The 24,038-nt window shown below is 45.7% G+C and overlaps 1 protein-coding gene across 5 annotated transcripts in view; it reads right to left on the reverse strand.

Annotated features, from left to right (window-relative positions):
• Positions 1 to 24,038, reverse strand: part of DNAJB6 (DnaJ heat shock protein family (Hsp40) member B6) — an 86,837-nt gene that overhangs the window by 40,303 nt on the left and 22,496 nt on the right. For all 5 annotated transcript variants that reach the window (XM_033193807.1, XM_033193808.1, XM_033193806.1 and 2 more), the window contains exons 2-5: positions 22,682 to 22,772; positions 17,010 to 17,119; positions 14,067 to 14,126; positions 13,161 to 13,271 (exon numbers count right to left, since the gene is read on the reverse strand). In XM_033193807.1, coding sequence (XP_033049698.1) covers positions 13,161 to 13,271; positions 14,067 to 14,126; positions 17,010 to 17,119; positions 22,682 to 22,746 — 346 coding nt within the window. In that variant the 5' untranslated portion in view covers positions 22,747 to 22,772. The remainder of the gene's footprint in view (positions 1 to 13,160; positions 13,272 to 14,066; positions 14,127 to 17,009; positions 17,120 to 22,681; positions 22,773 to 24,038) is intronic.

The following is a 24,038-nucleotide window of genomic DNA, read 5'->3' on the forward strand; positions in this document are numbered from 1 at the left end:
CAAAGAAAGAAACATTGGGAGAATTGGTTACTGGTTACTTTTTGGAAGAGGTGGCCAAGAGACAGAAGAGGAAGAAGGCAAGCACGACCAGTGCCCGGACACCCCATGCGCCAATCTGCCCCTCCGCCCATAAGCCAGCGTGAGGTGGAGACCTAGAAAAGGAATGCCACAACGGGGATGCCAACAAGAAGTTACTCAAACGATTACTGACTGTGCAAGTTACTGCCCACATTCCAGTCAATGCCCCCCAGGCATAAAAATAATACGACGGTCATAGGTAGTTTGCAAACAGACCTTACTGTCCCCCACTATTCTACTCAAAGACAAGAAAGAACAAAAGCAAAGATGTTAAATCATAACCTTGTATCTAAAACTAGGAACATTTTGTGAATTTCTCTAGGACATAAAAACTGCATCCAATTCAAATAAAATCCAAGCATTCTACTTAGTAACTTTCTACGTTATAGACATAGACTGTTCACCACTGGGTCACATGTGACCTGACGTATCTACAATATATCCTCCCAGGTAAAGAAACAAACATCACAAATACAGTTAAAACTGATTGTGCTACCGTGACTCTCTTCCTCTCCCCTAGGAGGTGATCCTTAAAAAGTATTTCCAGGAGGCCGCAGTGGCTCACGCCCGTAAACCCCGCACTTTGGGAGGCCGAGGCGGGCAGATCACTTGAGGTCAGGAGTTTGAGACCAGCCTGGCCAACATTTTGTACTAAAAATACCAAAAAAGTTAGCCAGGAGTGGTGCTGGGCACCTGCAGTCTCAGCTACCCAGAAGGCTGAGGCACGAAGGTGGAGGATACAGTGAGCTGAGATCGTGCCACTGCACTGCAGCCTGGGCAAGAGAACATGAGTCCATCTCAAAAACAAAAGGCATTTCTGCATTTCCATAAATTGAGGACATTAGCAAATATCTGTAATTTCAGCTCCTAAGGAGGCCAAGACAGGAGACATCCCTGGAGGTCAGGAGTTCAAGACCAACCTAGGCAACATAGCAAGACCCCTTCTCTACAATAAATTTAAAAATTAGCCAGGTGTGGTGGTACATGTCTTTAGTCCCAGCTCCTTGGGAGGTTGAGGCAGAACTGCTTGAGCCTAGGAATCCAAGGTTGCAGGGAGCTATGATCACACCTGCCAACAGCCACTGCACTCCAACCTGGGTAAGAGTGTGACAGTGAGATCCAAAGAAAGGCACTCATGTGGCCAGTCTCACTGTCCATACCTGAGTCCCTAAACCAAGTTACTTTTACACACTCTACAACGTCTATATCCTTCCGCAATTTCCCATTTATCAATGCTAACAGATTGGTTTAGTCACAATTTCTTTAAATCCATGGTAACTAAACTCTTAAAAGTTGTCCACAAGGCACTGAGCTTTTGGATGCATCTTGAACCAGTGTCTGAGTGACACCAGTACTAGCCAAGTTATTTTAACTAGTTTCCATTCTAGGCTAAATTAAGACGAGGACATTCATAATTATAAAGTCATCATCTACAGAAGCTACCTCAAAAGCTGGTTAAGTAGTATGTTATGAGAAGGCCAGTGCTTTTCAGTTCCATTTTCTTGTATGAAAAAAATCTTTATCTTGTTTATTTCTCTACTGACATTTTATAGCTTAAATATAATTTTTTATAATTCAGGTATTCACTGAATTTTAACTCCTATAATTTCAGATATTAAAATCACAAGTTACCCTAAAAATGAAGTCTCATTTATAACACAGTGTTAAGAAACATTAAAATAATTTCAACACTTATAACTATATACAGTTAAAAGTCGCCACTTGGGATCAGACAAGTCCTTATTTCAAGGAAGAACTACTTATCACGTGCTGGTTTCTGCCGTTTTGAAAAGCAATCTAGAAGTATGTATTAAGCTTTTAAAACCTTCAGCCCCCAATATAAGACCAATATTTTTATCATAAAAACCTTCACAACCCAGCAATTCTACGTCAGGGAACTCAACTTATCCCAAAAGCGGAACGAAGCTGCTGAGTGTGCAACTGTTACTGGTGTGAGAACAACCATGAGAGGCACGCAAGCCTGTGAAATGCAGACTCGGAAGTGCTCCTGGCTAGCAGAGCTGGATAGAGAGGCAGGGAGGCCTGTGGGCATCATAACTAGACAGAACGTGCTACAACGCTCCCATGGGGCTCCAACTGGGGGCGGAGGGGCAAGACTTCCTCCTCCTCACACCTCACTCCCATTTTCAAATTCTTAAACCCAGCATGTGTTATTACTTTTGGATTATACTGATCATACTTTTATACTTTAGAAATAAATCTTAAGACACTTGTTTTTTTTTTTTTTTTTTTTTTTGAGACGGAGTCTAGCTCTGTCGCCCAGGCTGGAGTGCAGTGGCGCGATCTCGGCTCACTGCAAGCTCCGCCTCCCGGGTTTACGCCATTCTCCTGCCTCAGCCTCCCGAGTAGTTGGGACTACAGGCGCCCGCCATCTCGCCCAGCTAGTTTTTTGTATTTTTTAGTAGAGACGGGGTTTCACCGTGTAGACCAGGATGGTCTTGATCTCCTGACCTCGTGATCCACCCGTCTCGGCCTCCGACACTTGTTAATCAAATGTGCTACAAACTTGTTTTTTACTTGACCTCACAAGAAAGAACCACAACCAGTGAGGTGCCTGCTGAAGGCCACAGGACCACAGAATGGGCAGTGGAAGAAAGTGGCTGTGTCCACAGGATCAGTTACAGGAAAGAGGACCATCAATGCTTGGAGTATTTCCTGCTTATTTTGTGACCAGTATTTGTCATATATAATCTATGCATGTTATAGTTAAGCACGTATCAGTTTTCTTCCCTCTCTTATCCTCTTATGTAACATACACATACTGCCTATTAAGTTACCCCGTATCACGCAAAACGGTAAGGATCACAGGGGAACGTGACCTCCACTAGGCAAGCGGCTAGTGCACTCTTGGTTGTCTGTAGGATAGTGGTATCATGTTAGGTGGCTATGACCTTGCTCTTGTCTTCACTTGAAGATTAAGCCTGAGTTAAGGAAATGCATATGGGTGCCAAGTTGACAAGAGATGGACACGTGGTTGATCGCATGTTCAGGTTGACTGGGCCATCCATGCGCAGAGTTCCCAAATATTGAGCCGAACATCCTTCTGGGTGATTCTGGATGAGATTAGCATTTGGATCGGGAGACTGGTAAAGCAGGTTGCCTCCCTAAGGTGGATGGGCCTCATCCAACCAGCTGGGGGCCGGGGATCCCCACCCCACACCACCCCACCCCAGGGGAGGAGACTGCTCCAGCTCTGATGGGTTTTACTGGCTAGCCTCCACAGTGGTGAGGGTTAGAGTCTTGAGCACCTTCCTTGTAATACACGTTTCTCCCTCACTGGCAGTTTCTCTAGACTCACGCAGATTCTGCAAAGCAAAACACGTATGCTCATCTCTTTAGAAGCATCTCTTAACATGGGTCTTCAAACCTTAACTTTGTATCCTGAGGTACAAACATTACTTGAAACAGACTGCATTAGGATTTAACTCTGGAGGACTAAGTTCTGATTTTTTATCTTGCCCAAATTCCTACCTAAGGGGCCTGGGAGTCGTGTCCTACAAACCATTTGAAATTGTCCTTGCAAAGTCATCCTTTGCGGGGGGGAAATGTGCATCTGTCAAGAGTCTATTCACATAGCTATATCGTTTTCTTCCAGGCCCTCCCAATCCTGAAGAGATTAACTGAAAGTCTAGAACATGTTAAAAGTCTGAAAAGGAAACATTTGTCATCTATTGTCTCTAAGGGCAGTCACTATGATACTTCAAAGGAACCTTCATCTCCACAATCTTGTATCTTAACCTGAACATTTTTTTTCTATGACCCAGGTCTCTAGACAAACTCAACCAATTGTCAACCAGAAAAAGTTTTCATTCACCAACAGTCTGGAAGCCCCCTGCTTTGAGCTGTCCTGCCTTTCTGAGCCAAAAAATGTCTTCTCCGCCCCCAAGACGGAGTCTTGCTCTGTCGCCTAGGCTGGAGCGCAGCGTCGCGATCTCAGCTCACTGCAACCTCCACCTCCCGGGTCAAGCAGTTCTCCTGCCTCAGCCTCCCGAGCAGCTGGGATTACAGGCACCTGGCACCCTACCTGGCTAATTTTTATATTTTTAGTAGAGGCAGGGTTTCACCATGTTGGCCAGGCTGGTCTCAAACTCCTGACCTCAACATGCACCTCGGCCTCCCAAAGTGCTGGGATTACAGGTGTGATGTGATTGATGTCTCATGCCTCCCTACAATGTATAAACCCAGCTGCACCCTGACCACTTGGACACATGCTCTCGGGACTCCTGAGGCTGCATCACCAGCATGGTCACTTATATTTGGCTCAGAATACACCTACCTCTTCAAATATTTTACACAGTTTGATTCTCTTCAGTGACACTCTTTTCATGTCCATGTTCTGGGCATCGTATGCCAAGAGCTTCTTTAAAACTTTGCAATACCATGCTATTCCCTGAGGAATACTAAGACCAATTCACGAAGGGGCCCATAACATTAACGAGATACTAAACCAACAATCTATAAAGAACAGTCACAAATGTATGAACAAAAAATATATATACAATGAATTGAACAGCATGAGAAAGCTGACCACAAAACACATGTAACAAACATTTACACACATACAAACTTAAAGAAGAACACTGAGGCAGTGGAGAACATGTTTTAAACCCACACATTTTCTCTGAGCTTTACCAAGCATGAGAACGTGACGGAACAGGAACAGCTTAACAACTAGGCGAAGGGGATTCCCACCGACCGCTTTCATCTCACAGCAGCACAGTGCAGGGCAGAACTAAGCTCGCCCTTCCTCAGCACACTCCCACCCCACGGCCCAGGAGAGGCCTGCTGTCATGATTTCACGGTCAACTCCCCACGTGCACAGAAAAGCTGGAACAAAAAGATGACAGCAAAACAAAATCGAAAAAGCATCATGGCTATTTCAAACAAAGGAAAATATGTCACTCTCTCCTGAAGTTCCAAAGCTAAAACCTAAACAGCCACCCTCCTCAAAAGTGAGAAACGCTTGAGATTCAAAAGCCAAGCATGAAAGACACAGACTTCCTCTGCTCTCCCAACTCCTCTCAAAACCAGGCACTCATTTACTACAACTTGCATGTTTTGAGTGGTGTCACTCACATTTTCTGAAGTAGCAAATAACATAACTCTTAGGAATCTGGAATACAATATGCAATGGCAGTAAATGAAGAACACGACCAGAGCTCTGCCCTGAACTGCATGTTGCACACCCTGAGAACAGGGCTTCACTGTTCCTCTCCACTGCCGAACCAGCACCTAGAATAGTGCCTGGCACTAAACGGCAGGCACACCATATTTGTTAAATGAACACCACTATTTTCAGCTTCCCATACAATTGTTTTGTATTACAAGTATAATTTCTAGTTAGATCCTAGGTCTGGTTAGAGCAAGCTGTTTCCCAGAAGTTACAAAAATCTATCTAAATCAAAGAATCCACAATACACTGCAATCAAATTATTCTATTTCAAATACAAGAAGGCCAACATGAGATGAGGATCCCTGGCGTCGGGAGGAATGGGCCTCTTCCCAACCACAGTCCTCATTCCTCAGGGAAGAAAGCACCAGAACAGCAGCAGGCTCCGGGCTCTTTTCTGAGCCCTACTCGCAGATGGCCGATTCATCTTTCCTCCACCGTCACACATTCCACCTCACTGTCCCTACACCATCATACCTCCTATCAATGCTGGTATTCCCTAAACCTGTCGAAGCCCAGCATAGCATCAGCTCTGCTGCAGCCTCAAGTTTAAACCACTCTTCCTACCTCTCGCACCTGCAGTCCCAGAACATCTCCTGGGAGCACTACAGACACGGCAACTATCTCAATCTCTGGAGTTGTCCACAAGTTCACCAGGGACTAAAATCCCACTGGAAACAGATGATGCGAAAACCCACAAACCGACAAAGGACTCATACGACGTCTTGCTCAGCTGACTGTCATGCCAACAATGTGAACCAAACACTATACAAAGACCTGCGAGGGGGACCAACACCACAAAATACAGGGGAGGAACCACCAAAGAAACACTGCACACAAACTCCTATGGCATGGCTCAAGCCTTCTAGGGGGGTAGCCAGAGCCTCAGTTCTCACAGCAGAGAAAAAATTCTCAAAATGACCGTTTCAGGGAACCATCTCCTCTCCCTATTTAAGGAAGGAGATCAGAGGAAACAAAGGTCCTAAAATTACCAAGTATGTACTGAAAAACGGCACAAAAGAAGCTGCAGATAACTAACATGGCACCATCCTCACTAGCCAGAATAATTTTAAGTAGAAGTGAAGGGCCTGGCACGGTGGCTCACGCCTGTAATCCCAGCACTTTGGGTGGCTGAGGTGGGTGGATCACCTGAGGTCAGGAGTTCAAGACCAGACTGATCAACATGGAGAAACCCTATCTCTACTAAAAATATCAAAGTAGCCAGGCGTGGTGGCGCATGTCTGTAATTCCAGCTACCTCGGAGGCTGAGGCAGGAGAATCACTTGAACCTGAGAGGTGGAGCTTGCAGTGAGCCAAGATCGCACCACTGCACTGCAGCCTGGCAACAGAGTGAGACTCCATCTCAAAAACAAACAAACAAACAAAAAAGGTACTTCCAAAAAACAGCTCTGTCTCAACATGAGGAGTTCTCAAAGACGCACACAACCATATATGAGTTCGGCATCGTCTCCAAGAAACTCTCACCAGATAGGGGAAGAGCATGTGGGGACACCGGGTGGGACTGCCTGCTGCTTCATGGCCATGTGAAATTACACACAAGGATAGTTCCAACAACTTTAGCCAGAAACCAGTCTCGTACATCACGATTTCGTTTTTTAATCTTTTTTTCTTAAATTTTTAGAGACGGCATCTCATTAATTTTTTCCCAGGTTGGACTCGAACACCTGGGCTCAAGGAATCTGCTACCTCAGCCTCCCCAACTGCTGGCATTACAGGGGTGCACCACCACGCCCAGCTTCATATGTGATGTTTTTGTGTGTATTTTAAAAGACTCCTTAACGTCTTCTAAGTGACCTGTGTGTAGGAGTGCATGTGCATGAACTCTGTCCTTAAGTAATCAAAGAACACTCATTACAAGCTGCTGCAGCGCCGTGCAATGACGGTGGTCCAGGTCACCAGCACACACTGATCCAATCTGCTGTGCCACTCCCATGCCTGTACTTGACCCCTAACTTCTAGCTCTCATTAACATGTCTAACTCTGGCCAGGCACGGTGGCTCACACCTGTAATCCCAGCACTTTGGGAGACTGAGGTGGGCAGATCACCTGAGGTCAGAAGATCGAGACCAGCCTGGCCAACATGGTGAAACTTCGTCTCTACTAAAAATACAAAAATTAGCCAGGTGTGGTGGTGCGCACCTGTAATTCCAGTTACTTGGGAGGCTGAGGCAAGAGAATTGCCTGAACCTGGGAGGCAGAGGCTGCAGTGAGCTGAGACCGTGCCACTGCACTCCAGCCTCGGTGACAGAGCAAAACTCCGTCTCGGAGCTGCGGGTGGGGGCACATGTCTAACTTTAAAGGTTCCTCCTCCTTTCACCTTTCAAAATTTGCTGCTTGGCTGTGAATTTCAAAGACTAGCACAAAAATCTACCCGCTAGAAATACGATGTTAAAGGTTGAATCATGTCCCCCAAAAAAGGTATCCTAATCCCCAGTACCTGTGAATGTGACCTTACTTAGAATAGGCTCTTTGTAGATTATCAAGTTAAGATGAAATCATTACAGTGGGCACTAATCCAATATAAATGATGTCCTTATAAAAAGGGGAAACTTGTGGCTGGGCACAGTGGCTGATGCCTATAGTCAGTACTTGGGAGACTGAGGAAGGAACACTGCTTGAGCCTAGCGGTTCGAGGCCAGCCTAGGCAACACAATGAGACCCCTGTCTCTAAAACATTAAATCCAATGGACACAGAGAAAGACTCAGAGAAGATGATGTGAAGATCTGACAGGCCATCCATCTGCAAAAGCAGAGAGAAGAACAGCTGGGAAGGGGCCTGAAGCAGGACAGGACACACCTCAACCTCAGAGGCAACCAGCCCTGCAAAACCTGGGTCTCACACCGCCAGCCTCCAGGACTAGGAGATGATCCATTTTGGTTGTTTAAGTCCCCGGTGTGTGGTACAGATCAAACTCAGAGACCAAAGGCTGCCTTCAGGGCCTGTGCTCTGGCTCCTAGTGGCGCCTGCTGGCCAGCGCTTCAGGGCTGCCACCTCCTCTTTTGCTTCTTCAGTTCTCTCTCTGAGGCAGCTGAGGTCATCCGACCAAGGACAGCATCAAGGCACTAGAGGAAACTATTTTATTCTAGATACCTTGTCAGTCAGTCCAGCCCAGGCAGCTCCTTGACACTTTATGGTGGTGCCGGCAGTGCCCCAGCTCTGGCCCACTGTGCTCCTCCTCACTCAGCAGCTCCTCACACTCCTCACTGAGCTCCTCTGTGCCCCCAGGGCTGGCCCCGTCCTCGCTGGATATGAGCTCCAGCTCCTTGCTGAGGGACTCACCCAGGCCCCAGTTCTATCCTATGCAGGCCTCATCCTCACTAGAGAGTGCCAGGTCCTCACTGGTTATCATCACATCCAAGGCCTCACTGTTCTCTTCACTGGGGCTGTCCTCTGTGGCCTCCTCCATCCCGGGCAGCTCCACTTACTCCTCACTAGACTCCAGGGTCCTCACTGGCCACTTCCTCACACCCTGGGAGAGTAAAATGACTGACTCACCACCATCATTTAATCACACGTCAGAGAGTCAGGTTACTATCCTCAATGCACTCATTTTTCCTCCAAAAAGTCTGCTTCCCTTGGTGCTACATACCACAGGACTCCCCCTCTATTGCTACGGAGCATCATTCGTACCAGAGTGATGCTTTACAAAGGAAAAACTTGGCCGGGCGCGGTGGCTCAAGCCTGTAATCCCAGCACTTGGGGAGGCCGAGACGGGCGGATCACGAGGTCAGGAGATCGAGACCATCTCTGGCTAACACAGTGAAACCCCGTCTCTACTAAAAATACAAAAAGCTAGCCGGGCGAGGTGGCGGCGCCTGTAGTCCCAGCTACTCGGGAGGCTGAGGCAGGAGAATGGCGTGAACCCGGGAGGTGGAGCTTGCAGTGAGCTGAGATCTGGCCACTGCACTCCAGCCTGGGTGACAGAGCGAGACTCCGTCTCAAAAAAAAAAAAAAAAAAAAAGGAAAAACTTGCTGCACTGCTAAAATAAAAGGCCTCTCTGGAAACCTTAAAGGTTAGCTTTGGCTTTCCAAGAATATAAATAAAACTGTGAAGTTAAACCCACAGGCTTTTCCCAGATGGTGATGCCTGCTATGACTAACGGGATCAAAAGGCACTATTATCCGGTACCCTTTCTTTCCTAACTTAGAGCATCCCTTCACTGAGCAACAGGGTCCTCTAAGAATAACATAAAAGATATCATCCTAATTCAAACAGGTCCACTGCCTATTAATTAACTTTCCTGATTAACATTTTGACAAGAGCTCATTTTCATGTGCTCCATGTTCTGGAAATGTCAACAGTCACCTAGCCTCAGCAGTTTTGATTGGACCCTCCGATTCAGAGGCAGCACTCCTTTCCAGGCTGGTGTCTGAATCCGCTTCCACGGCCTCTCCTGGAGGGCTTCTGCTGTGAAGGACGGGTTCCACACCCACAGGCCCCAGGCCCAAGTCTCCTTGGCCACAGCGTGACAATGAGCAACTGCCTGGTGCTCAGGCACAGACCTGCATACCGTGTGTCCAACACCCGGCACCCGCTTCACCCTTCCCCACCTATCATGAGGGAGGTCTGAAGTACGGCAGGGGTTCTACATTCTGATAAATGTAAAGTGCAGCTCAGAAATATCTTACAGCAGATTTTAAACTACTTTTTTGTCACATGAAAAATACACCAGGTCTAGTAAATATGATTTATCAACAGCAGTCCCCAACCTTTTTGGCACCAAGGACTGGTTTCATGGAAGACAATTCTTCCACAGAGCAGGAGGTGGGGATGGTTTCAGATACTGGATTCTGATAAGGAACGCGCAACCTACGTCCCTCGCGTGTGCAGTTCACAATAGGGTTCGTGCCCTCATGAGACTCGAATGCTGCTGATCTGATCTGACAGGAGGTGGGGCTCAGGCAGTAATGCTTGCCCGCCTGCCCGCCGCTCACCTCCTGTTCCTAACAGGCCAGTTCGTAACAGACCATGGTGTTGATCCCTGAACGACATCATTAATAGGCAGAAATCCCTCTCGCTCTGCATTCACACTCATCTACACTAAACACACCGCCAGCAGGTTGCACAGTGACTACATACATACAGTAGCCACGGAGTAGCAGCTTCTCCTGTGTGTAAATCCTGAGAGCCTGCAAATGGAAGTCATCGAGAACACCTGCAAGAACGGAATGAACAAGTACCACTGCCACACTCATCATGGGAAACACAGGGTACCTAGTCTTAAAGCAGGTCTGTATGTAAAATGCAGCATTTAACAGTGCAGCATTTCAGTAAGACTAGCACCTCTCTCCTTGACTAGAGGTAAAAACTCCCATATTCACTCATATCTAATTAAATCTTTACACCTGGCCAGGCAAGGTGGCTCAAGCCTGTAATCCCAGCACTTGGGGAGGCCAAGATGGGCGGATCACGAGATCAGGAGATCGAGACCATCCTGGCTAACATGGTGAAACCCCGTCTCTACTAAAATACAAAAAACTAGCCGGGCGAGGTGGCGGGCGCCTGTAGTCCCAGCTACTCCAGGAGGCTGAGGCAGGAGAATGGCGTAAACCCGGGAGGCGGAGCTTGCAGTGAGCTGAGATCTGGCCACTGCACTCCAGCCTGGGCGACAGAACGAGACTCCGTCTCAAAAAAAAAAAATCCCTATACTTTTACGAGTAATTGCTCTATGGCTTGGTGCATCAGATTATTTTCCCCAAGGAAAACAAAAATTGGCTACAATTCAGTCACTAAGGGACCTTTCCCCTTTGAATTAAAAATAATAAAATGTTAAGAAAGAAAGGGCCTGTTGAATGATAATGTTCAGAAAGGGCCTGTTGAAGACGCCCGATCTCAGACACTGAGAGGACAGCCTTTTTCACCTCACATGCCCTAGAACAGAAGCCACGGTGTTGGAAGAGTGGGACTTCTTCCTCGCTTGGTCACATGAGAATCAAGGATCAGAACACAGGACTTCAACCCCAACACTGCCCTGTCCTGCCAAGCAACAAATGCAGTTTGCTGAAGGCTATAGCAAGATGCAAAGGTCATTTTTAAGACAGAGATGATCTCTTAGAGAAAGATTTCTTGCCTGTGAGCGTCGGTGAGGGAAGGGCGTAAACATGGTTCTTTCTTGAGCTCTGCTTCTGCTGATGGCAGCAGTGATTACAGCAAATGCACCTCAAAAATAAGCAGACCAGTCTCCCAGTCCCCTAATCTGAAATCCCCCGCTTAGCTTCCGTTTCCCTGAAAATGCTTGAGGCCACTGACTGTCCTTCCTCCCTCAGAAAGGGGCTCTCTTCAAGCCAGCCAGCCCATAAGGTGTAAGGACAACCTCTTTGAATCCCCATTTGAGATACACTGAAGAACTGCACCATGCAAAAGGCCCAAGACCTACCAGATATGAGTGACTGTGCTTCTATAAAGAAGCATAATCTTCACAGTCTGCGGCAGGCAGGGGCTCCACGTGTCTCCCCTGTATTATCTGCAGACACAACTGCTCTTCTCTTTCCCTCCTGGGCGTTGCAGGTGGTGGTCAGTTTCTTCACCCATGCTCCCGGCAATGAAGGAGGTAAACACACAATGTGTTTCCCTCTCAATAAGTCAAAAGACAAAAACAGCTACAGGAGTACACGTTTAATCCTGACCTCTCAGGTCACCCACCGCATCACACAGGAAGTCCCAGTGGTTGGTGGGTGAGAAGACTCTAACAGGAGACAACTAACAAAAGTGCCTGACCCAAACTGTGCCCAAGACACACACCAAAGCCTAGGACCAGGCATCAGGACTGAAATGCCATCGATGAGAAATCCATTTTCCCACAATCAAACAGCAGCTATAACAGCACTATCTCCCTTAACAAAACTATTCTCTCCTCAGCGAAGGCCTCCGCAGTCTTGCTCCAGAGGTGCCTTTCAGCAAACTCTCAACAACGGTCCTCACACACAATGTTCACGGATGAAAGGTCTTGCAAACAGTACTATGATGCTTAATGATTTTAACAGGAATATGATGTGGCAAATTCACACACAAACTGGTTGTTCAATGGGAAATAACATTTCCAAGACACCAGCACCCATGTCCTTACCACTGTCTCATCTGAGGGCAAAAGCAAGTTAACTAGGGCCATACACAACAAAGAAAAAAAACACATTAAACCCTTTATTATTTTAATTTTTCAAATTGTAACTTCAAAACAAATTTTCAAAGACGAAGAAGAGAAAAGATTTTACAGCTCCTGTGCTGCTTTTTTTTCCAGACAGGGTCTTGCTCTGTCACCCAGACTGGAGTGCAGTGGCCCAGTCTCGACCTTGCAGGTTCAAACAATCCTCCCACCTCAGTCTCCCAAGTTGCTGGGACCACAGGCACACATCATCACACTGAGCCTAATTTTTTGTGGGTTTTTTTTGTTGTTGTTGAGACAGGGTTTCACCATGTTGCCCAGGCTAGTCCAATGCTGCCTTAAACACAAAGTTTCACGACAAAATACAACGTTTTGTTTTGTTTTGTTTTTTTGAGACGCGAGTTTCGTTCTTGTTGCCCAGGCGACAATATAATGGCGTGACCTCAGTTCACCGCAACCTCTGCTTCCCAGGTTCAAGTGTTTCTCCTGTCTCAGCTTCCCAAGTAGCTGGGATTACAGGCATGAGCCACCATGCCCGGCTACTTTTATATTTTTAGTAGAGACACAGTTTCTCCAAGTTGGTCAGGCTGGTCTTGAACTCCTGACCTCAGGTGATCTGCCCGCCTCAGCCTCCCAAAGTGCTGGGATTACAAGCACAAGCCACCGCGCCCAGCCTAAAACACAATGTTAATTCAACAGAAAGGCCATACTAAGCCCTCACTTGGGTCATGGACACACACCAAGTCAACCCACATGATTAACTTACCAAACAAGTCAAATGAAAATGGGTCCCTTCCACCAAAAAATTCCCTGAAGACATCATCTGGGTTGCGGAATGTGAAGCCAAATTCAAATGGACTGTCAAAATGACTTCCACCTGCACAAATACAGCACAGCTTTTAGTTTATGAATTTTGGTGTTTTGTAGGCAAAGAATTCTTTGTTGACAGAACATTATACAAATCATGATCTAATAAAAACAAAAATATTTCATAAACCTGAAGTTCTCTGTAATTCAAAACATGAGCCCTGTACTGACTGAAAGTGAGTGTGCCCAGCGGTGATGACACATGAGTGCAGATGTTGAGATTACTTTTTGACATCTCTAAACCCGTGATCGGCATGTAACATTACACACCATTTTTATGATTTGTTATGAAGGTTTACCAACCAAGAGTATTTGCATCCACTTCAACGACTGGCCTCCTGGTGCCACAGAAGCTGCCATGTGGCCCCAGTGGGTCTGGAGCAATAATTTCCCAACATTCCAAGGGAGGCTGGTCACACCCCAGTGACCATGGGAACTTTTGGAGACAAAGTACAGGCCCTACAAGGTCATTATTTTAGCTTTTCAGGAAAATCTGCTCTTCAAACCCTTAAGATATTTTGACATAACATCAAGTGCTGATCTAAGGGTGTATGTTCACAATATATTGCAGTATGGTTACAAATTGTATTCTACCTATAAGAAGTACATCAACATATACTTCCAGTCTCACAAAAGATTTTTAAATGCTATCAATTTCTCTGTCCTCTCCCCAATTTAGTTCGCTTTCTAGGTTGCATCTCTATTTACTGATACAAAATAGACTCTGACCAAGAGACTCGTGATTTGCAAACTCAACTTACTTGCCAAGACCATTTGTCTTCAAAGAAAAAACTCATGTACTTACCTCCTCCTCCACCATTTAATCCTTCTTTGCCATATTTGTCATAGATGTCCCGTTTCTTAGCTAAAAATTTAAAGAAAAGTCAGTAAGGCCAAGTTCCTTTTAAACCCTTAATTCAATAGAAAAGGTATTTCCCAAGTTGTAAATCAGTTTTCAATGTATTACAATTAAATTTCTAAGAGTATGGCCATCTTTTCTTTAAAACAAAAGGAAGTAAGAGGGAAAACTTTCTGTATCTCTCTCCTGAAAAACAATTCAAAAAAGAAATTAAGTATGTAAGTATTTACGGCTGGGCACGGTGGCTCACACCTGTAATCCCAGCACTTTGGGAGGCCAAGATGGGCAAATCACCTGAGGTCAGGAGTTCAAGACCAGCCTGGTCAACGTGGAGAAACCCCATCTCTACTAAAAATACAAAATTAGCCGGGCATGGTGGCGCATGCCTGTAATCCCAGCTACTCAGGGGGCTGAGGCAGGAGAATCGCTTGAACCCAGGAGGCAGAGGTTGCAGTGAGACGAGATTGCACCACTGCACTCAAGCCTGGGCAACAAGAGCGAAACTCCACCTCAAAAAAAAAATTTTTTTTTATTCCATTAGATCATTTCTTTCACTCTACTGCCCACAGAGCCCAGACACGCTACATTAAAATCACATGACCAAGTACAAAATTATTCCAACCACAGAAGTGCACCGTCTTACTACAAAAATCTGCAGCACAAAAACAAACATGCCAGGGCCTAGGCAAGTGGTAGAAAGCAGATGTGCCAGAAAGGTGCCAACCTAACACCCTACAGGCTCCTTTACCCTGAAAAGGACCACCTGGATGCCAGGCCTGGGGCTAGCATGCCGCTCTCACACTTACATTCCAAATGCTACTTATATCCCAGAACAAAAAAATGACACTAGAAGCATTGGTACTTCTGACATGATACCATCGGTGTTCCTCAAAAAAAATCTCATAGGCTGGACGCAGTGGCTAACGCCTGTAATCCCAACACTTTGCGGAGGCAAGGCTGGTGGATTACTTAAACCCAGGAGTTCAAGACCAGTCTGGGCAACACGGCAAAATTCCACCTTTAAACACAATATAAAAAAGCTGGGCACAGGGGCACCCACCCGTGGTCCCAGCTACTCGGGAAACCGAGATGGAAGAATCGCTTGAGCCTGGGAGGTCAAGACTGCAGCAAGCTGTGATCATACCACTACATTCCAGCCTGGGCAACAGAGTGAGACCCCTTCTCAATCTGTAAAAAGTAAAAGAAAATCTCACATTCCACAAAATGGGAAAACAGGCTTCGAAGCAAACCACTTACAAGCAAGTTCAGGTACTGGTGCCATGGCAAGAACAATGACCATGTTTTGGAGATAACTCCAGCTCGCACTTAAAGCTGCCTAAAAGGATATGAAGAGCACATCCCGCACCTCCCGAAAGAACCAAGCGACTCTTCAGTGTGAGAGTTGAAAGCTGCTCTATCAAGTATGACGCTTCATTTTGGTCCTCACTTTTCCTAATGCTACTAGTCCCTAAAATCCTGAATCTGGCAATACTGAATTAGCACACAAACAACAACAACCGAAGAACAAGATGGGAACACTGAGGCCTGTGCCCTCCTGTCACTCCAGCACACAAATCCAAGGGAACAAGCATGGCGCAGTTGCGTTTGGAGCTTGAGAGGATGATCACCTCAACCCAGGAGTTCAAGGCCTCCCTGGGAAACCTAACAAGACCCTCTCTCTTTAAAAAAAAAAAAAAAAACTTTCCAATGAATAAGCTCAACAGTTCAAGACCTTAAATGCCACATTTCAAGATGATTTCAAGTATCAGTGTTTTATGTCTTTTCCTATTTTTGAAGTAAAATGTCTGGGATTTCCTCTAAAACAAAGGAGGTGGGCCACAGTGTCACCAGAGAAAGCAAGGCTGGTGGTGTGCTGGTAGCTGTTGAAGGTGGCAAGCTTACACTGGGTTCCTTCTGTTTTGTTTGTTTTTTGTTTTGTTTTGTTTTTGGAGACAGAGTCTCGCACTGTCACCCAGGCTGGAGAGCAGTGGTGCAATCTCAGCTCACTGCAACCTCCGCCTCAAACTGGGTTCCTTCTTTTTAAAAAAAAAAAAAAAAAAAAAAAAAACCCACATTTGTTGTAAATATGGGCCAATTACCTGAACATATGCAGATACACTTAACCTAACCAAATGCCCACTTCCAGGGTTCTGGTAGTCCATCCCTAACTTTATAAATGCCTCGGCCTTTGCTTGCAACAGGTCACCCAGCACTGCAGCAGACAGGGGCATTGTGTGGCTTTCCAGTTCTGTCACTGTTCCCCCACCCCAGGCCCACCCACAGCCTTTTACTTCCCCACGGAACCCCAACTGCATCTAGGCAACAGCTGACCTCTGACCCCTCACCCATTTGTGAACTAGGACAATGGATCTGACTTCCAGTAACATACAACACCTCTGCTCCAGACCCAGGAGGGGAAGACAGGCCTGAAATTTGCAAACTAAATTTTAGCTGTACGTTCCATCCCCTCTTCTTGGGAACTAATGACGTCCTCTCAAGTAGTAAAGCTGACTCCACTGGCATGGTATTGTTTAAGCCAGTGGGGGTGAGCGAGGTCAGAATGATCACACACAACAACGGGGCAGGCACGCCACATGCACAGTGACCTGAGTCCTGCAACCTCCTCTCTCCAGGGTTCCTAGTCCTGTTTTAAAACAGCCATCCTAAGAGAAACTGCCAGAAGCCCTGGTACTCCGCAGTTCTCGCGGTTACCTCAATCAATTCACATCTTCACGAGAAAAGTAAAAACCTCTCGGGGGCCCAAAATCCAGTTGGCATCAAAAACAAGTCACTTGAGTCCATACTGTGCTACCCTCAGGAGGATCCCAACACCCACTCCGCATTCCGGCATGCCCGCTCAGGGTCCTTCAGCAGCTCGGGGGCACTCACCATCCGACAGCACCTCATATGCCTCCGCTACTTGTTTGAATTTTCTCTCTGCTTCTTCTTTATTCTCGGGATTTTTATCTGGATGCCACTTCAGTGCCAGTTTCCGATATCTTGAAAAGAATAAAGGATACTGATCACATTCTAAACCCAGAAATCAACTATGCTTTTGAAACTAACATCATTAACCACGAGAATGGCTTCAGAGCTGCCAATTGGTGAGATGAATACCGGTTTTAATTGTAAAACCTCCCTTTCCTCTACAATGAAATACACAAAGTTCTAAAATCCAGATAGCCAGTTGAGGTGGCGTGTAGCCAGATAGACCCAGCTACTCCAGAGGCTAAGGGGTGGCAACGGCTTGAGGCCAGGAGTCCAAGGCTACAATGAGCTATGATCACACCACTGCAGTCCAGCTGGGGCGACAGAACAAGACCGTCTCAAAATTAAAAGTGTAAAAATACTCATTAAAGTGAGTTTTAAAAACAAAATCCTGATAGCATAACACAAACAAACCTCTGGAGAGAGAAAAATGAAGATCACAGTGTCCACAACATGGACTGACAGTGACAGGAAGTAAAGGGGAAAAGGCCAGATGTGGTGGCTCATGCCTGTAATCCCAACACTTTGGGAGGCTGAGGTGGGAGCATCACCTGAGGTCAAGAGTTCAAGACCAGCCTGGCCAACATGGAGAAACCCCATCTCCACTTAAAATACAAAATTAGCCGGGCATGGGGGTGCATGCCTGTCATCGCAGCTACTCAGGAGGCTGCGGCAGGAGAATCACTGGCAGAGGTTGTGGTGAGCCGAGATCACCCCACTGCACTCCAGCCTGGGCAACAAGAGCGAAACTCCGTCTCAAAAAAATTTTTAAAAGGGAGAAAAAGGCCTGGGTCACTGAGCAGTAAGATCGAACATCACCATCCATATCCTTCCATGTTGTGATTGCCAGGACCCTACTTCCTCAGCCAGTCCACTACTTAGCTCATCTGTGTGCCAAAGGTGAGCCACCTGCCACCAAACAGGCCAGGATCTTGGGATCTTTCAAACACCCTCTGTGCTATATTCAAGATCTAAACAGAGTTAAAACACTGACTTCCTTCCCACCCCTGATGATAAAGATCTTGCCTTACAGACTTTACAGGCTTGGCTTTTAGATTCTGTAACTTCAGACTTCATTAGCACACAGATTCACTTTAATTTCCTAATTTTTTTTTTAAGTACAAAGAGGGGCTATTAACACCCAGTACATACATATCCATGAGGTCATAAATGCATGCTGGAAAACTTGGGCTGGATTTTATCACTGCCCTGTCTGCCCTTGTTTCTCTATGCCAGATCCTCAGTGCCCCTTTCCATACAGGGATGTTTTTCTCATAGAGTAATTATATGAACAGTTTTTATGAACTCCTTTTGGTCTGAAATACTTTTGAACAAAATTTCTTTCTTTAAAAAAAAAAAAAACAGAGACGGGGTCTTACTGCGTTGCCCAGGCTGGTCTCGAACTCCTGGGCTCAAGTGATCCTTCTGCCTTGGCCTCCCGAAGTGCTGGGATTGCAGGCATGAGCTACCGTGTGGGGCCTGAACATAATTTCAAGAGGAGGATTTATAAAACCATTTAATCATATGATTGGTGTCATTTTCCCATTTGCCAAGGTAGTCTCACTTAAAAAAAAAAAAGGGAAAAGAAATGGATAATTTCATCCTCTGCCTTTACTTGGGGTTAATGTGGTTCTTAAACACCTTCATCATGGAACTCTCAAAGTGGGTTCCCTTTCGGGTTCCTGGTGGTGGGTTTTGAAAGATAAGGGAAAGCACATTTTGAGCATATCTGGGTACCATGGTGCGGAACACTTGGGAACCACAGCTGTTTCAGAGGAATCTGAAGTCTGCTTTTAGTTTTCAGAGACACGGCTTGTAACACATCAGAAGACATGATTCCCAGGACTCAAGCAGCAAGCCAGGATTCTAGGTTGGCTGCCGTGTCATCTTTGAAGTCAAGACCCTTCAAGAGTCCTCGTTTTGACAGTAATTCAGCCTAGGGAACTCATGTGAATACTACTATGTAGAAATAAAGCCTAGACCTTGAGCGAACATCTGTATATTGGTTGAAAATGATAGTGGTAACCATTGATCCCCCTTACTTCATTTGACATTTGGAAAATTCCAGGAATTACCATTTTTGCAATGAATATGGATACCACGTAGTACTTTGGTGTTATCTGCTTTTGAAAAATAAAGTCTTTGGTTCACCCGGTGAGAAAAAAAAAAAACACTGACTTCCACAAAGATTCTAGGACCAAGGTCACATTCTGTTGCAGAGTTTCAACTGACCAAATAATTGCATGCTATTTAAATACGAAAAAAAAAGCCAGGGTGCAGTGGCTCACACCTGTAATCCCAGCACTCTGGCAGGCTGAGGCAGGTGGATCACCTGGTCAGGAGTTCGAGACCAACCTGGCCAACATGGCAAAACCCCATCTCTACTAAAAATACAAAAAGTCGGGCATGAAGGCATGCGCCTGTAATCCCAGCTACTCAGGAGGCTGATGCAGAAGAATTGCTTGAACCCAGGAGGCAGAGGTTGCAGTGAGCCAACATCATGCCACTGAACTCCAGGCTGGGTGACACAGCAAGCCTGGGGCTCAACATGAATACATGAATGAATGAATGAATGAATGAATACACGAATGAATACAAAAAAATTCTCTAGTCTAATTAGCAAAACCTAAGCAGCATATATTCAAAAGGAGGATAATGTTAAAAAAGAGAAGCAGTATACCCCTCAAAATCTCAGACTAGTATACAAATCTGACAGTGCTTTTAACACTTGGCAAGTTATTACTGTAAAGCTGTCGTGGCTCAATTTAACTTCCAACATGTTCAACAAAACCTTGGCTTAATCATACTAAAATCTGATTAAAGCTGGAGTCCAGAATACTTAACAGTAATTTACGTCACTGTGGACCTAAATAAACATGTAGCAGTGGATCAAATAACCCTAAATGTGCCAGAAATCCTCAAAAATAACAGACCATACAAAACACAAAAGAGAAAAAATGATTAGTGTGCAGTACTACCTACTATCTAGTGTTCATATGAAAACTTGGTAACAGATGAGAATGCAGGACAAGATTCAACTGTGTATGCCCCAGTCATACACCTACTAAAATATTTAAAAATCAAGGTGTAATACAACATATGACATGCAAGTGTAAAGAGTGTCAAATGACTTTGAATGTTGACCTTCAGATCTGTTGGACCTGCACACCAGTACTTCAGCACCAAGGAAGGAAGGCCCATGGTGTGTGATTCAAACACAGGAAGAGTCTGGTATCTCAGGAGAGATGCAGAATAGCTGGCAGCCACAGACCTTTTAAGTTCTCAAACAAAAACTATCAACACACACAAAGCCAAGGATACACAAGGTAGACTGTTCTAACAGCATGCACCCCATAGCTATCATTCTTTTCATTTTTAAAAGTCAGCATTTATACAACTGTACCCTCAGGAGTGCAGGAAATCTCATTGCTTTTAAAGGTTAACAGCCTGTTCTAAATTCCTACTTCAACATCATGCAAAAGACACTCAGCAACTTGTATGTTCTCACAAATAACTAAAACGAATCTACTCTCTAATGACCTCTATCATAAAGGTATGTAAGTTCCATCATTACTGAAAGTACTGTACACATATTACATGCTTATCCACTGGTAAGGTTTGGCTGTATCCCCACCCAAATCTCAACTTGAGTTTTATCTCCCAGAACTCCCAGGTGTTGTGAGAGGGACCCAGGGGAGGTAACTGAATCAGGGGGACTGGTCTTTCCCGTGCTATTCTCATGACAGTGAATAAGCCTCACAAGACCTGATGAGTTTACAAGGGGTTTCCGCTTTTGCTTCTTCCGCGTTCTCCTGCTGCCACCATGTAAGAAGTGCCTTTCGCCCTCCGCCATGTTTGTAAGACCTCCCCAGCCATGTGGAACTATTAAGTCAAATTAAACCTCCTTTTCTTCCCAGTCTTGGGTATGTCTTTATCAGTAGCATACACACAGACTAATACATCCATTAACTTATTCAAGAAGAGCAAAGTATTTCTGTCTTCGTTCTATAATCTGTCAAGCTGTGAACACTATTGATAAGAACCGTGTGGGCCTCAAGTGTACAGCACAGGCTTCCTCAGTGTGGGAAACCTCACTCCATTGGTGACAACATCAGGGCCTGCCTGACCCCTCCTCAGTGGGCTGCTTCTACCAGGTTCCTTGGCAGAGGTTTCAAATAATCTGCAGGCAACGTCAGCTCTGCCCAACAGCGGTCATCCTGACTTGGCTTTTTTTTTTTTTTTTTTTTTTTGAGAGACAGGGTCTCGGCTCGGTTGCCCAAGCTGGAGTGCAGCGGCACGAACATGGCTCATTGCAGCCTCAACCTCCTGGGTTCAAGCAACTGTCCTGCCTCAGCCTCTGGAGCAGCTGGGACTACAGGCATATGCCACCACACCTTTTTTTTTTTTTGGTCAAGACAGTATCTCATTTTGTTGCCCAGGCTGGTCTCAAACCCCTGGGCTTGAGACTGACCCTCCCACCTAGACCTCTCGAAGTACTGGGATTAGAGGTGTGAGCCACTTGCCTGGCCGTAATTTAGCATTTTAAAATGACCTATCTCAGCTACGCACAGTGGCTCACATCTATAATTGCAGCAATCTGGGAGGCCAAGGCGAGAGGATCACTTGAGCCCAGGAGTTTGAGACCAGCCTAAGCAACATAGTGAGACTCTCTTTATTTTTCCATTAAAATTTAAAAATTAATCAAAATGAACTATTTGGCCCAAAAACAAAGTTAATTCTATCTTCAGGCCCACTAAGTCTAGCAGTATAAACTTCATTATTTATTAATTTTTTTTTTTAAGCTAATAGAGCAGAGAGTTTATTGAGAGTACACACCAAGAGAGATGTGGGTTGTCCTGACTGGACAACAGCCCAGAGTCCTGTGTTGTGGTTTTTAGTAGATCAGACTTTCTCTTTTTTTGCATTTTTTTTTTTTTATTATACTAACTATTCCAGGCTAACTGCTCTCTAGCTATGTTAAAATCTAACAATCTGTCTCATGATGTCTCTGCTGTACACTCTACATTCACAGTTAGCACTTCATTAATTAAACAGACTGAGGTTACTGTGAGAGCCTTCTATGGCTGGAACTGCCCTCCTCACATTGGCCAGGCCCTGGTCACACAGATGTAGGTGCAACAGGCAGTGGTGCAGTTCTCAAACTTTCATATGAATTGGAAGGGACTCCAATGGCAGAGGCTGGAGCCCAACAATCACACCTGGAAAATCCGAGTGCTACCTACTCTGGGCCCCTGCCTTGCAAAAGGGCACTCAAGAGTGCCAAGTCAGCTCCATCTTCAAAGTCCAAAGTAAAAGATGTTTGGGATTATTTCACATCCTTGGTAACTTTTTCATCGACTTCAGATATAAACCAAGTGATTAACGAAGAGCAATGCCCAGACCTAGACTGCAAATGCTCCTTGTTAACTGCTCTGTCAAATTAAACTACATGGCATTCAAAGACTGGTATACTACACTAAAAGTCGTTTTCATAGGCAACAGAAAAAGTTACACTACTCAATTACCAATGTACCACTGTGCAGATGCATTATCTCAGAAATAAAATTACTTACGCTTTCTTAATATCCTCGGGTGAGGCATGTCTCTGCACGCCTAGAACTTCATAGTAATCCACCATGTTTTAAGAGATTGTTGGAATGGGTCCTGCAAGTAAAAACAGGTGGTCAGTGATGAGGATGCTGGGGATAGGCAAGTCACGGTGGGATGGGTCTGGAGAGGGAGGAAGAGATGGTGTCACCTTAGCACCTACTGGCCTACAGAGGGAACTTCCACTAGAGCTAACCAGTAGCCTGGCTGGGCCAAGACCTTGTCTGGGAACTGGTTCCCAGATTCACACCCTGCCCTAAGACTCTTCTACAGCTAACCACTAGCCTGCTGGGCCAAGACTTTGTCTGGGAACTGGCTCCCAGATTCATGCCCTAAGACCCTTCTAGAGATGGGGAAAAAAGCTCTGAAATAGCCTAATAATAGCCTAAACTAAATAAAAACAACAGGTGACTCTGAGGCAGAGACTCCATGCCACTTGACCACTAGCTGACAGAGTCTGTCTTGTGTTCCTAGACACGGTCTGTGCTCAGGGAACGGTCTGTGCTCAGGGAACATCAGTTACCTCTTTCATTCAAAGCATTCCTATGCCAGGCGTTGGGGAAGACCGTGGGGCTCCAAGGACAAACACGTTGTCCCTGCCCCGAACCAACTTCACATGGGAACAACAGAAAGCCATCCTTCCACCATTCTGTCACCCACACAAGGGAACAGTAAAAGCCCTCCCACATATCTCCCAAGAGAGAAAGACCTTTGAGTACACAGTGGTTAGTGTAACTTCACCCTCTGGTTCCAAGCTCCCATCCATTCCTCTACCAAACAAATACAATACTGCCCTGTTGACCACACGAATTAGATGGTATCACTACCGATTAGAAGGTGGAAAGAAAACCAGCAGCAGAGATTCGTTCCCTAAGTTCCCCTATGGATTACGTGGTTCAACCTTGTTACTTCTCCGGGCAGTAAAATGTTCAACGAAACCCATTCTGCTCCTGCCAGCTCTAAAGGAGGATGCAGCCTCTGGTCCCACAAGGAGGAACTACATACACACTGCTGCTTTAAGACATGATGTTTCTTAACCAATTTACATCTTTATATTTCACTGGCTAACCTACTCTGTTAAATCAACAATCAAGAATCTGCATAGCCTGACGCGGCAATTCGCATCCCTAATCCCAGCACTTTGAGAGGCCAAGGCGGGTGGATCACAGGGTCAGGAGATGGAGACCATCTAGGCCAACCAACATGGTGAAACTCCGTCTCTACTAAAAACACAAAAATTAGCCGGGTGTGGTGGCACATGCCTGTAGTCCCAGCTATTTGGGAGGCTGAGGCAGGAGAATCTCTTGAACCCGGGAAGTGGAG

Source organism: Trachypithecus francoisi, unplaced genomic scaffold (assembly GCF_009764315.1).
Source record: "Trachypithecus francoisi isolate TF-2019V2 unplaced genomic scaffold, Tfra_2.0 Lachesis_group4, whole genome shotgun sequence".
NCBI lineage: Eukaryota > Metazoa > Chordata > Mammalia > Primates > Cercopithecidae > Trachypithecus > Trachypithecus francoisi.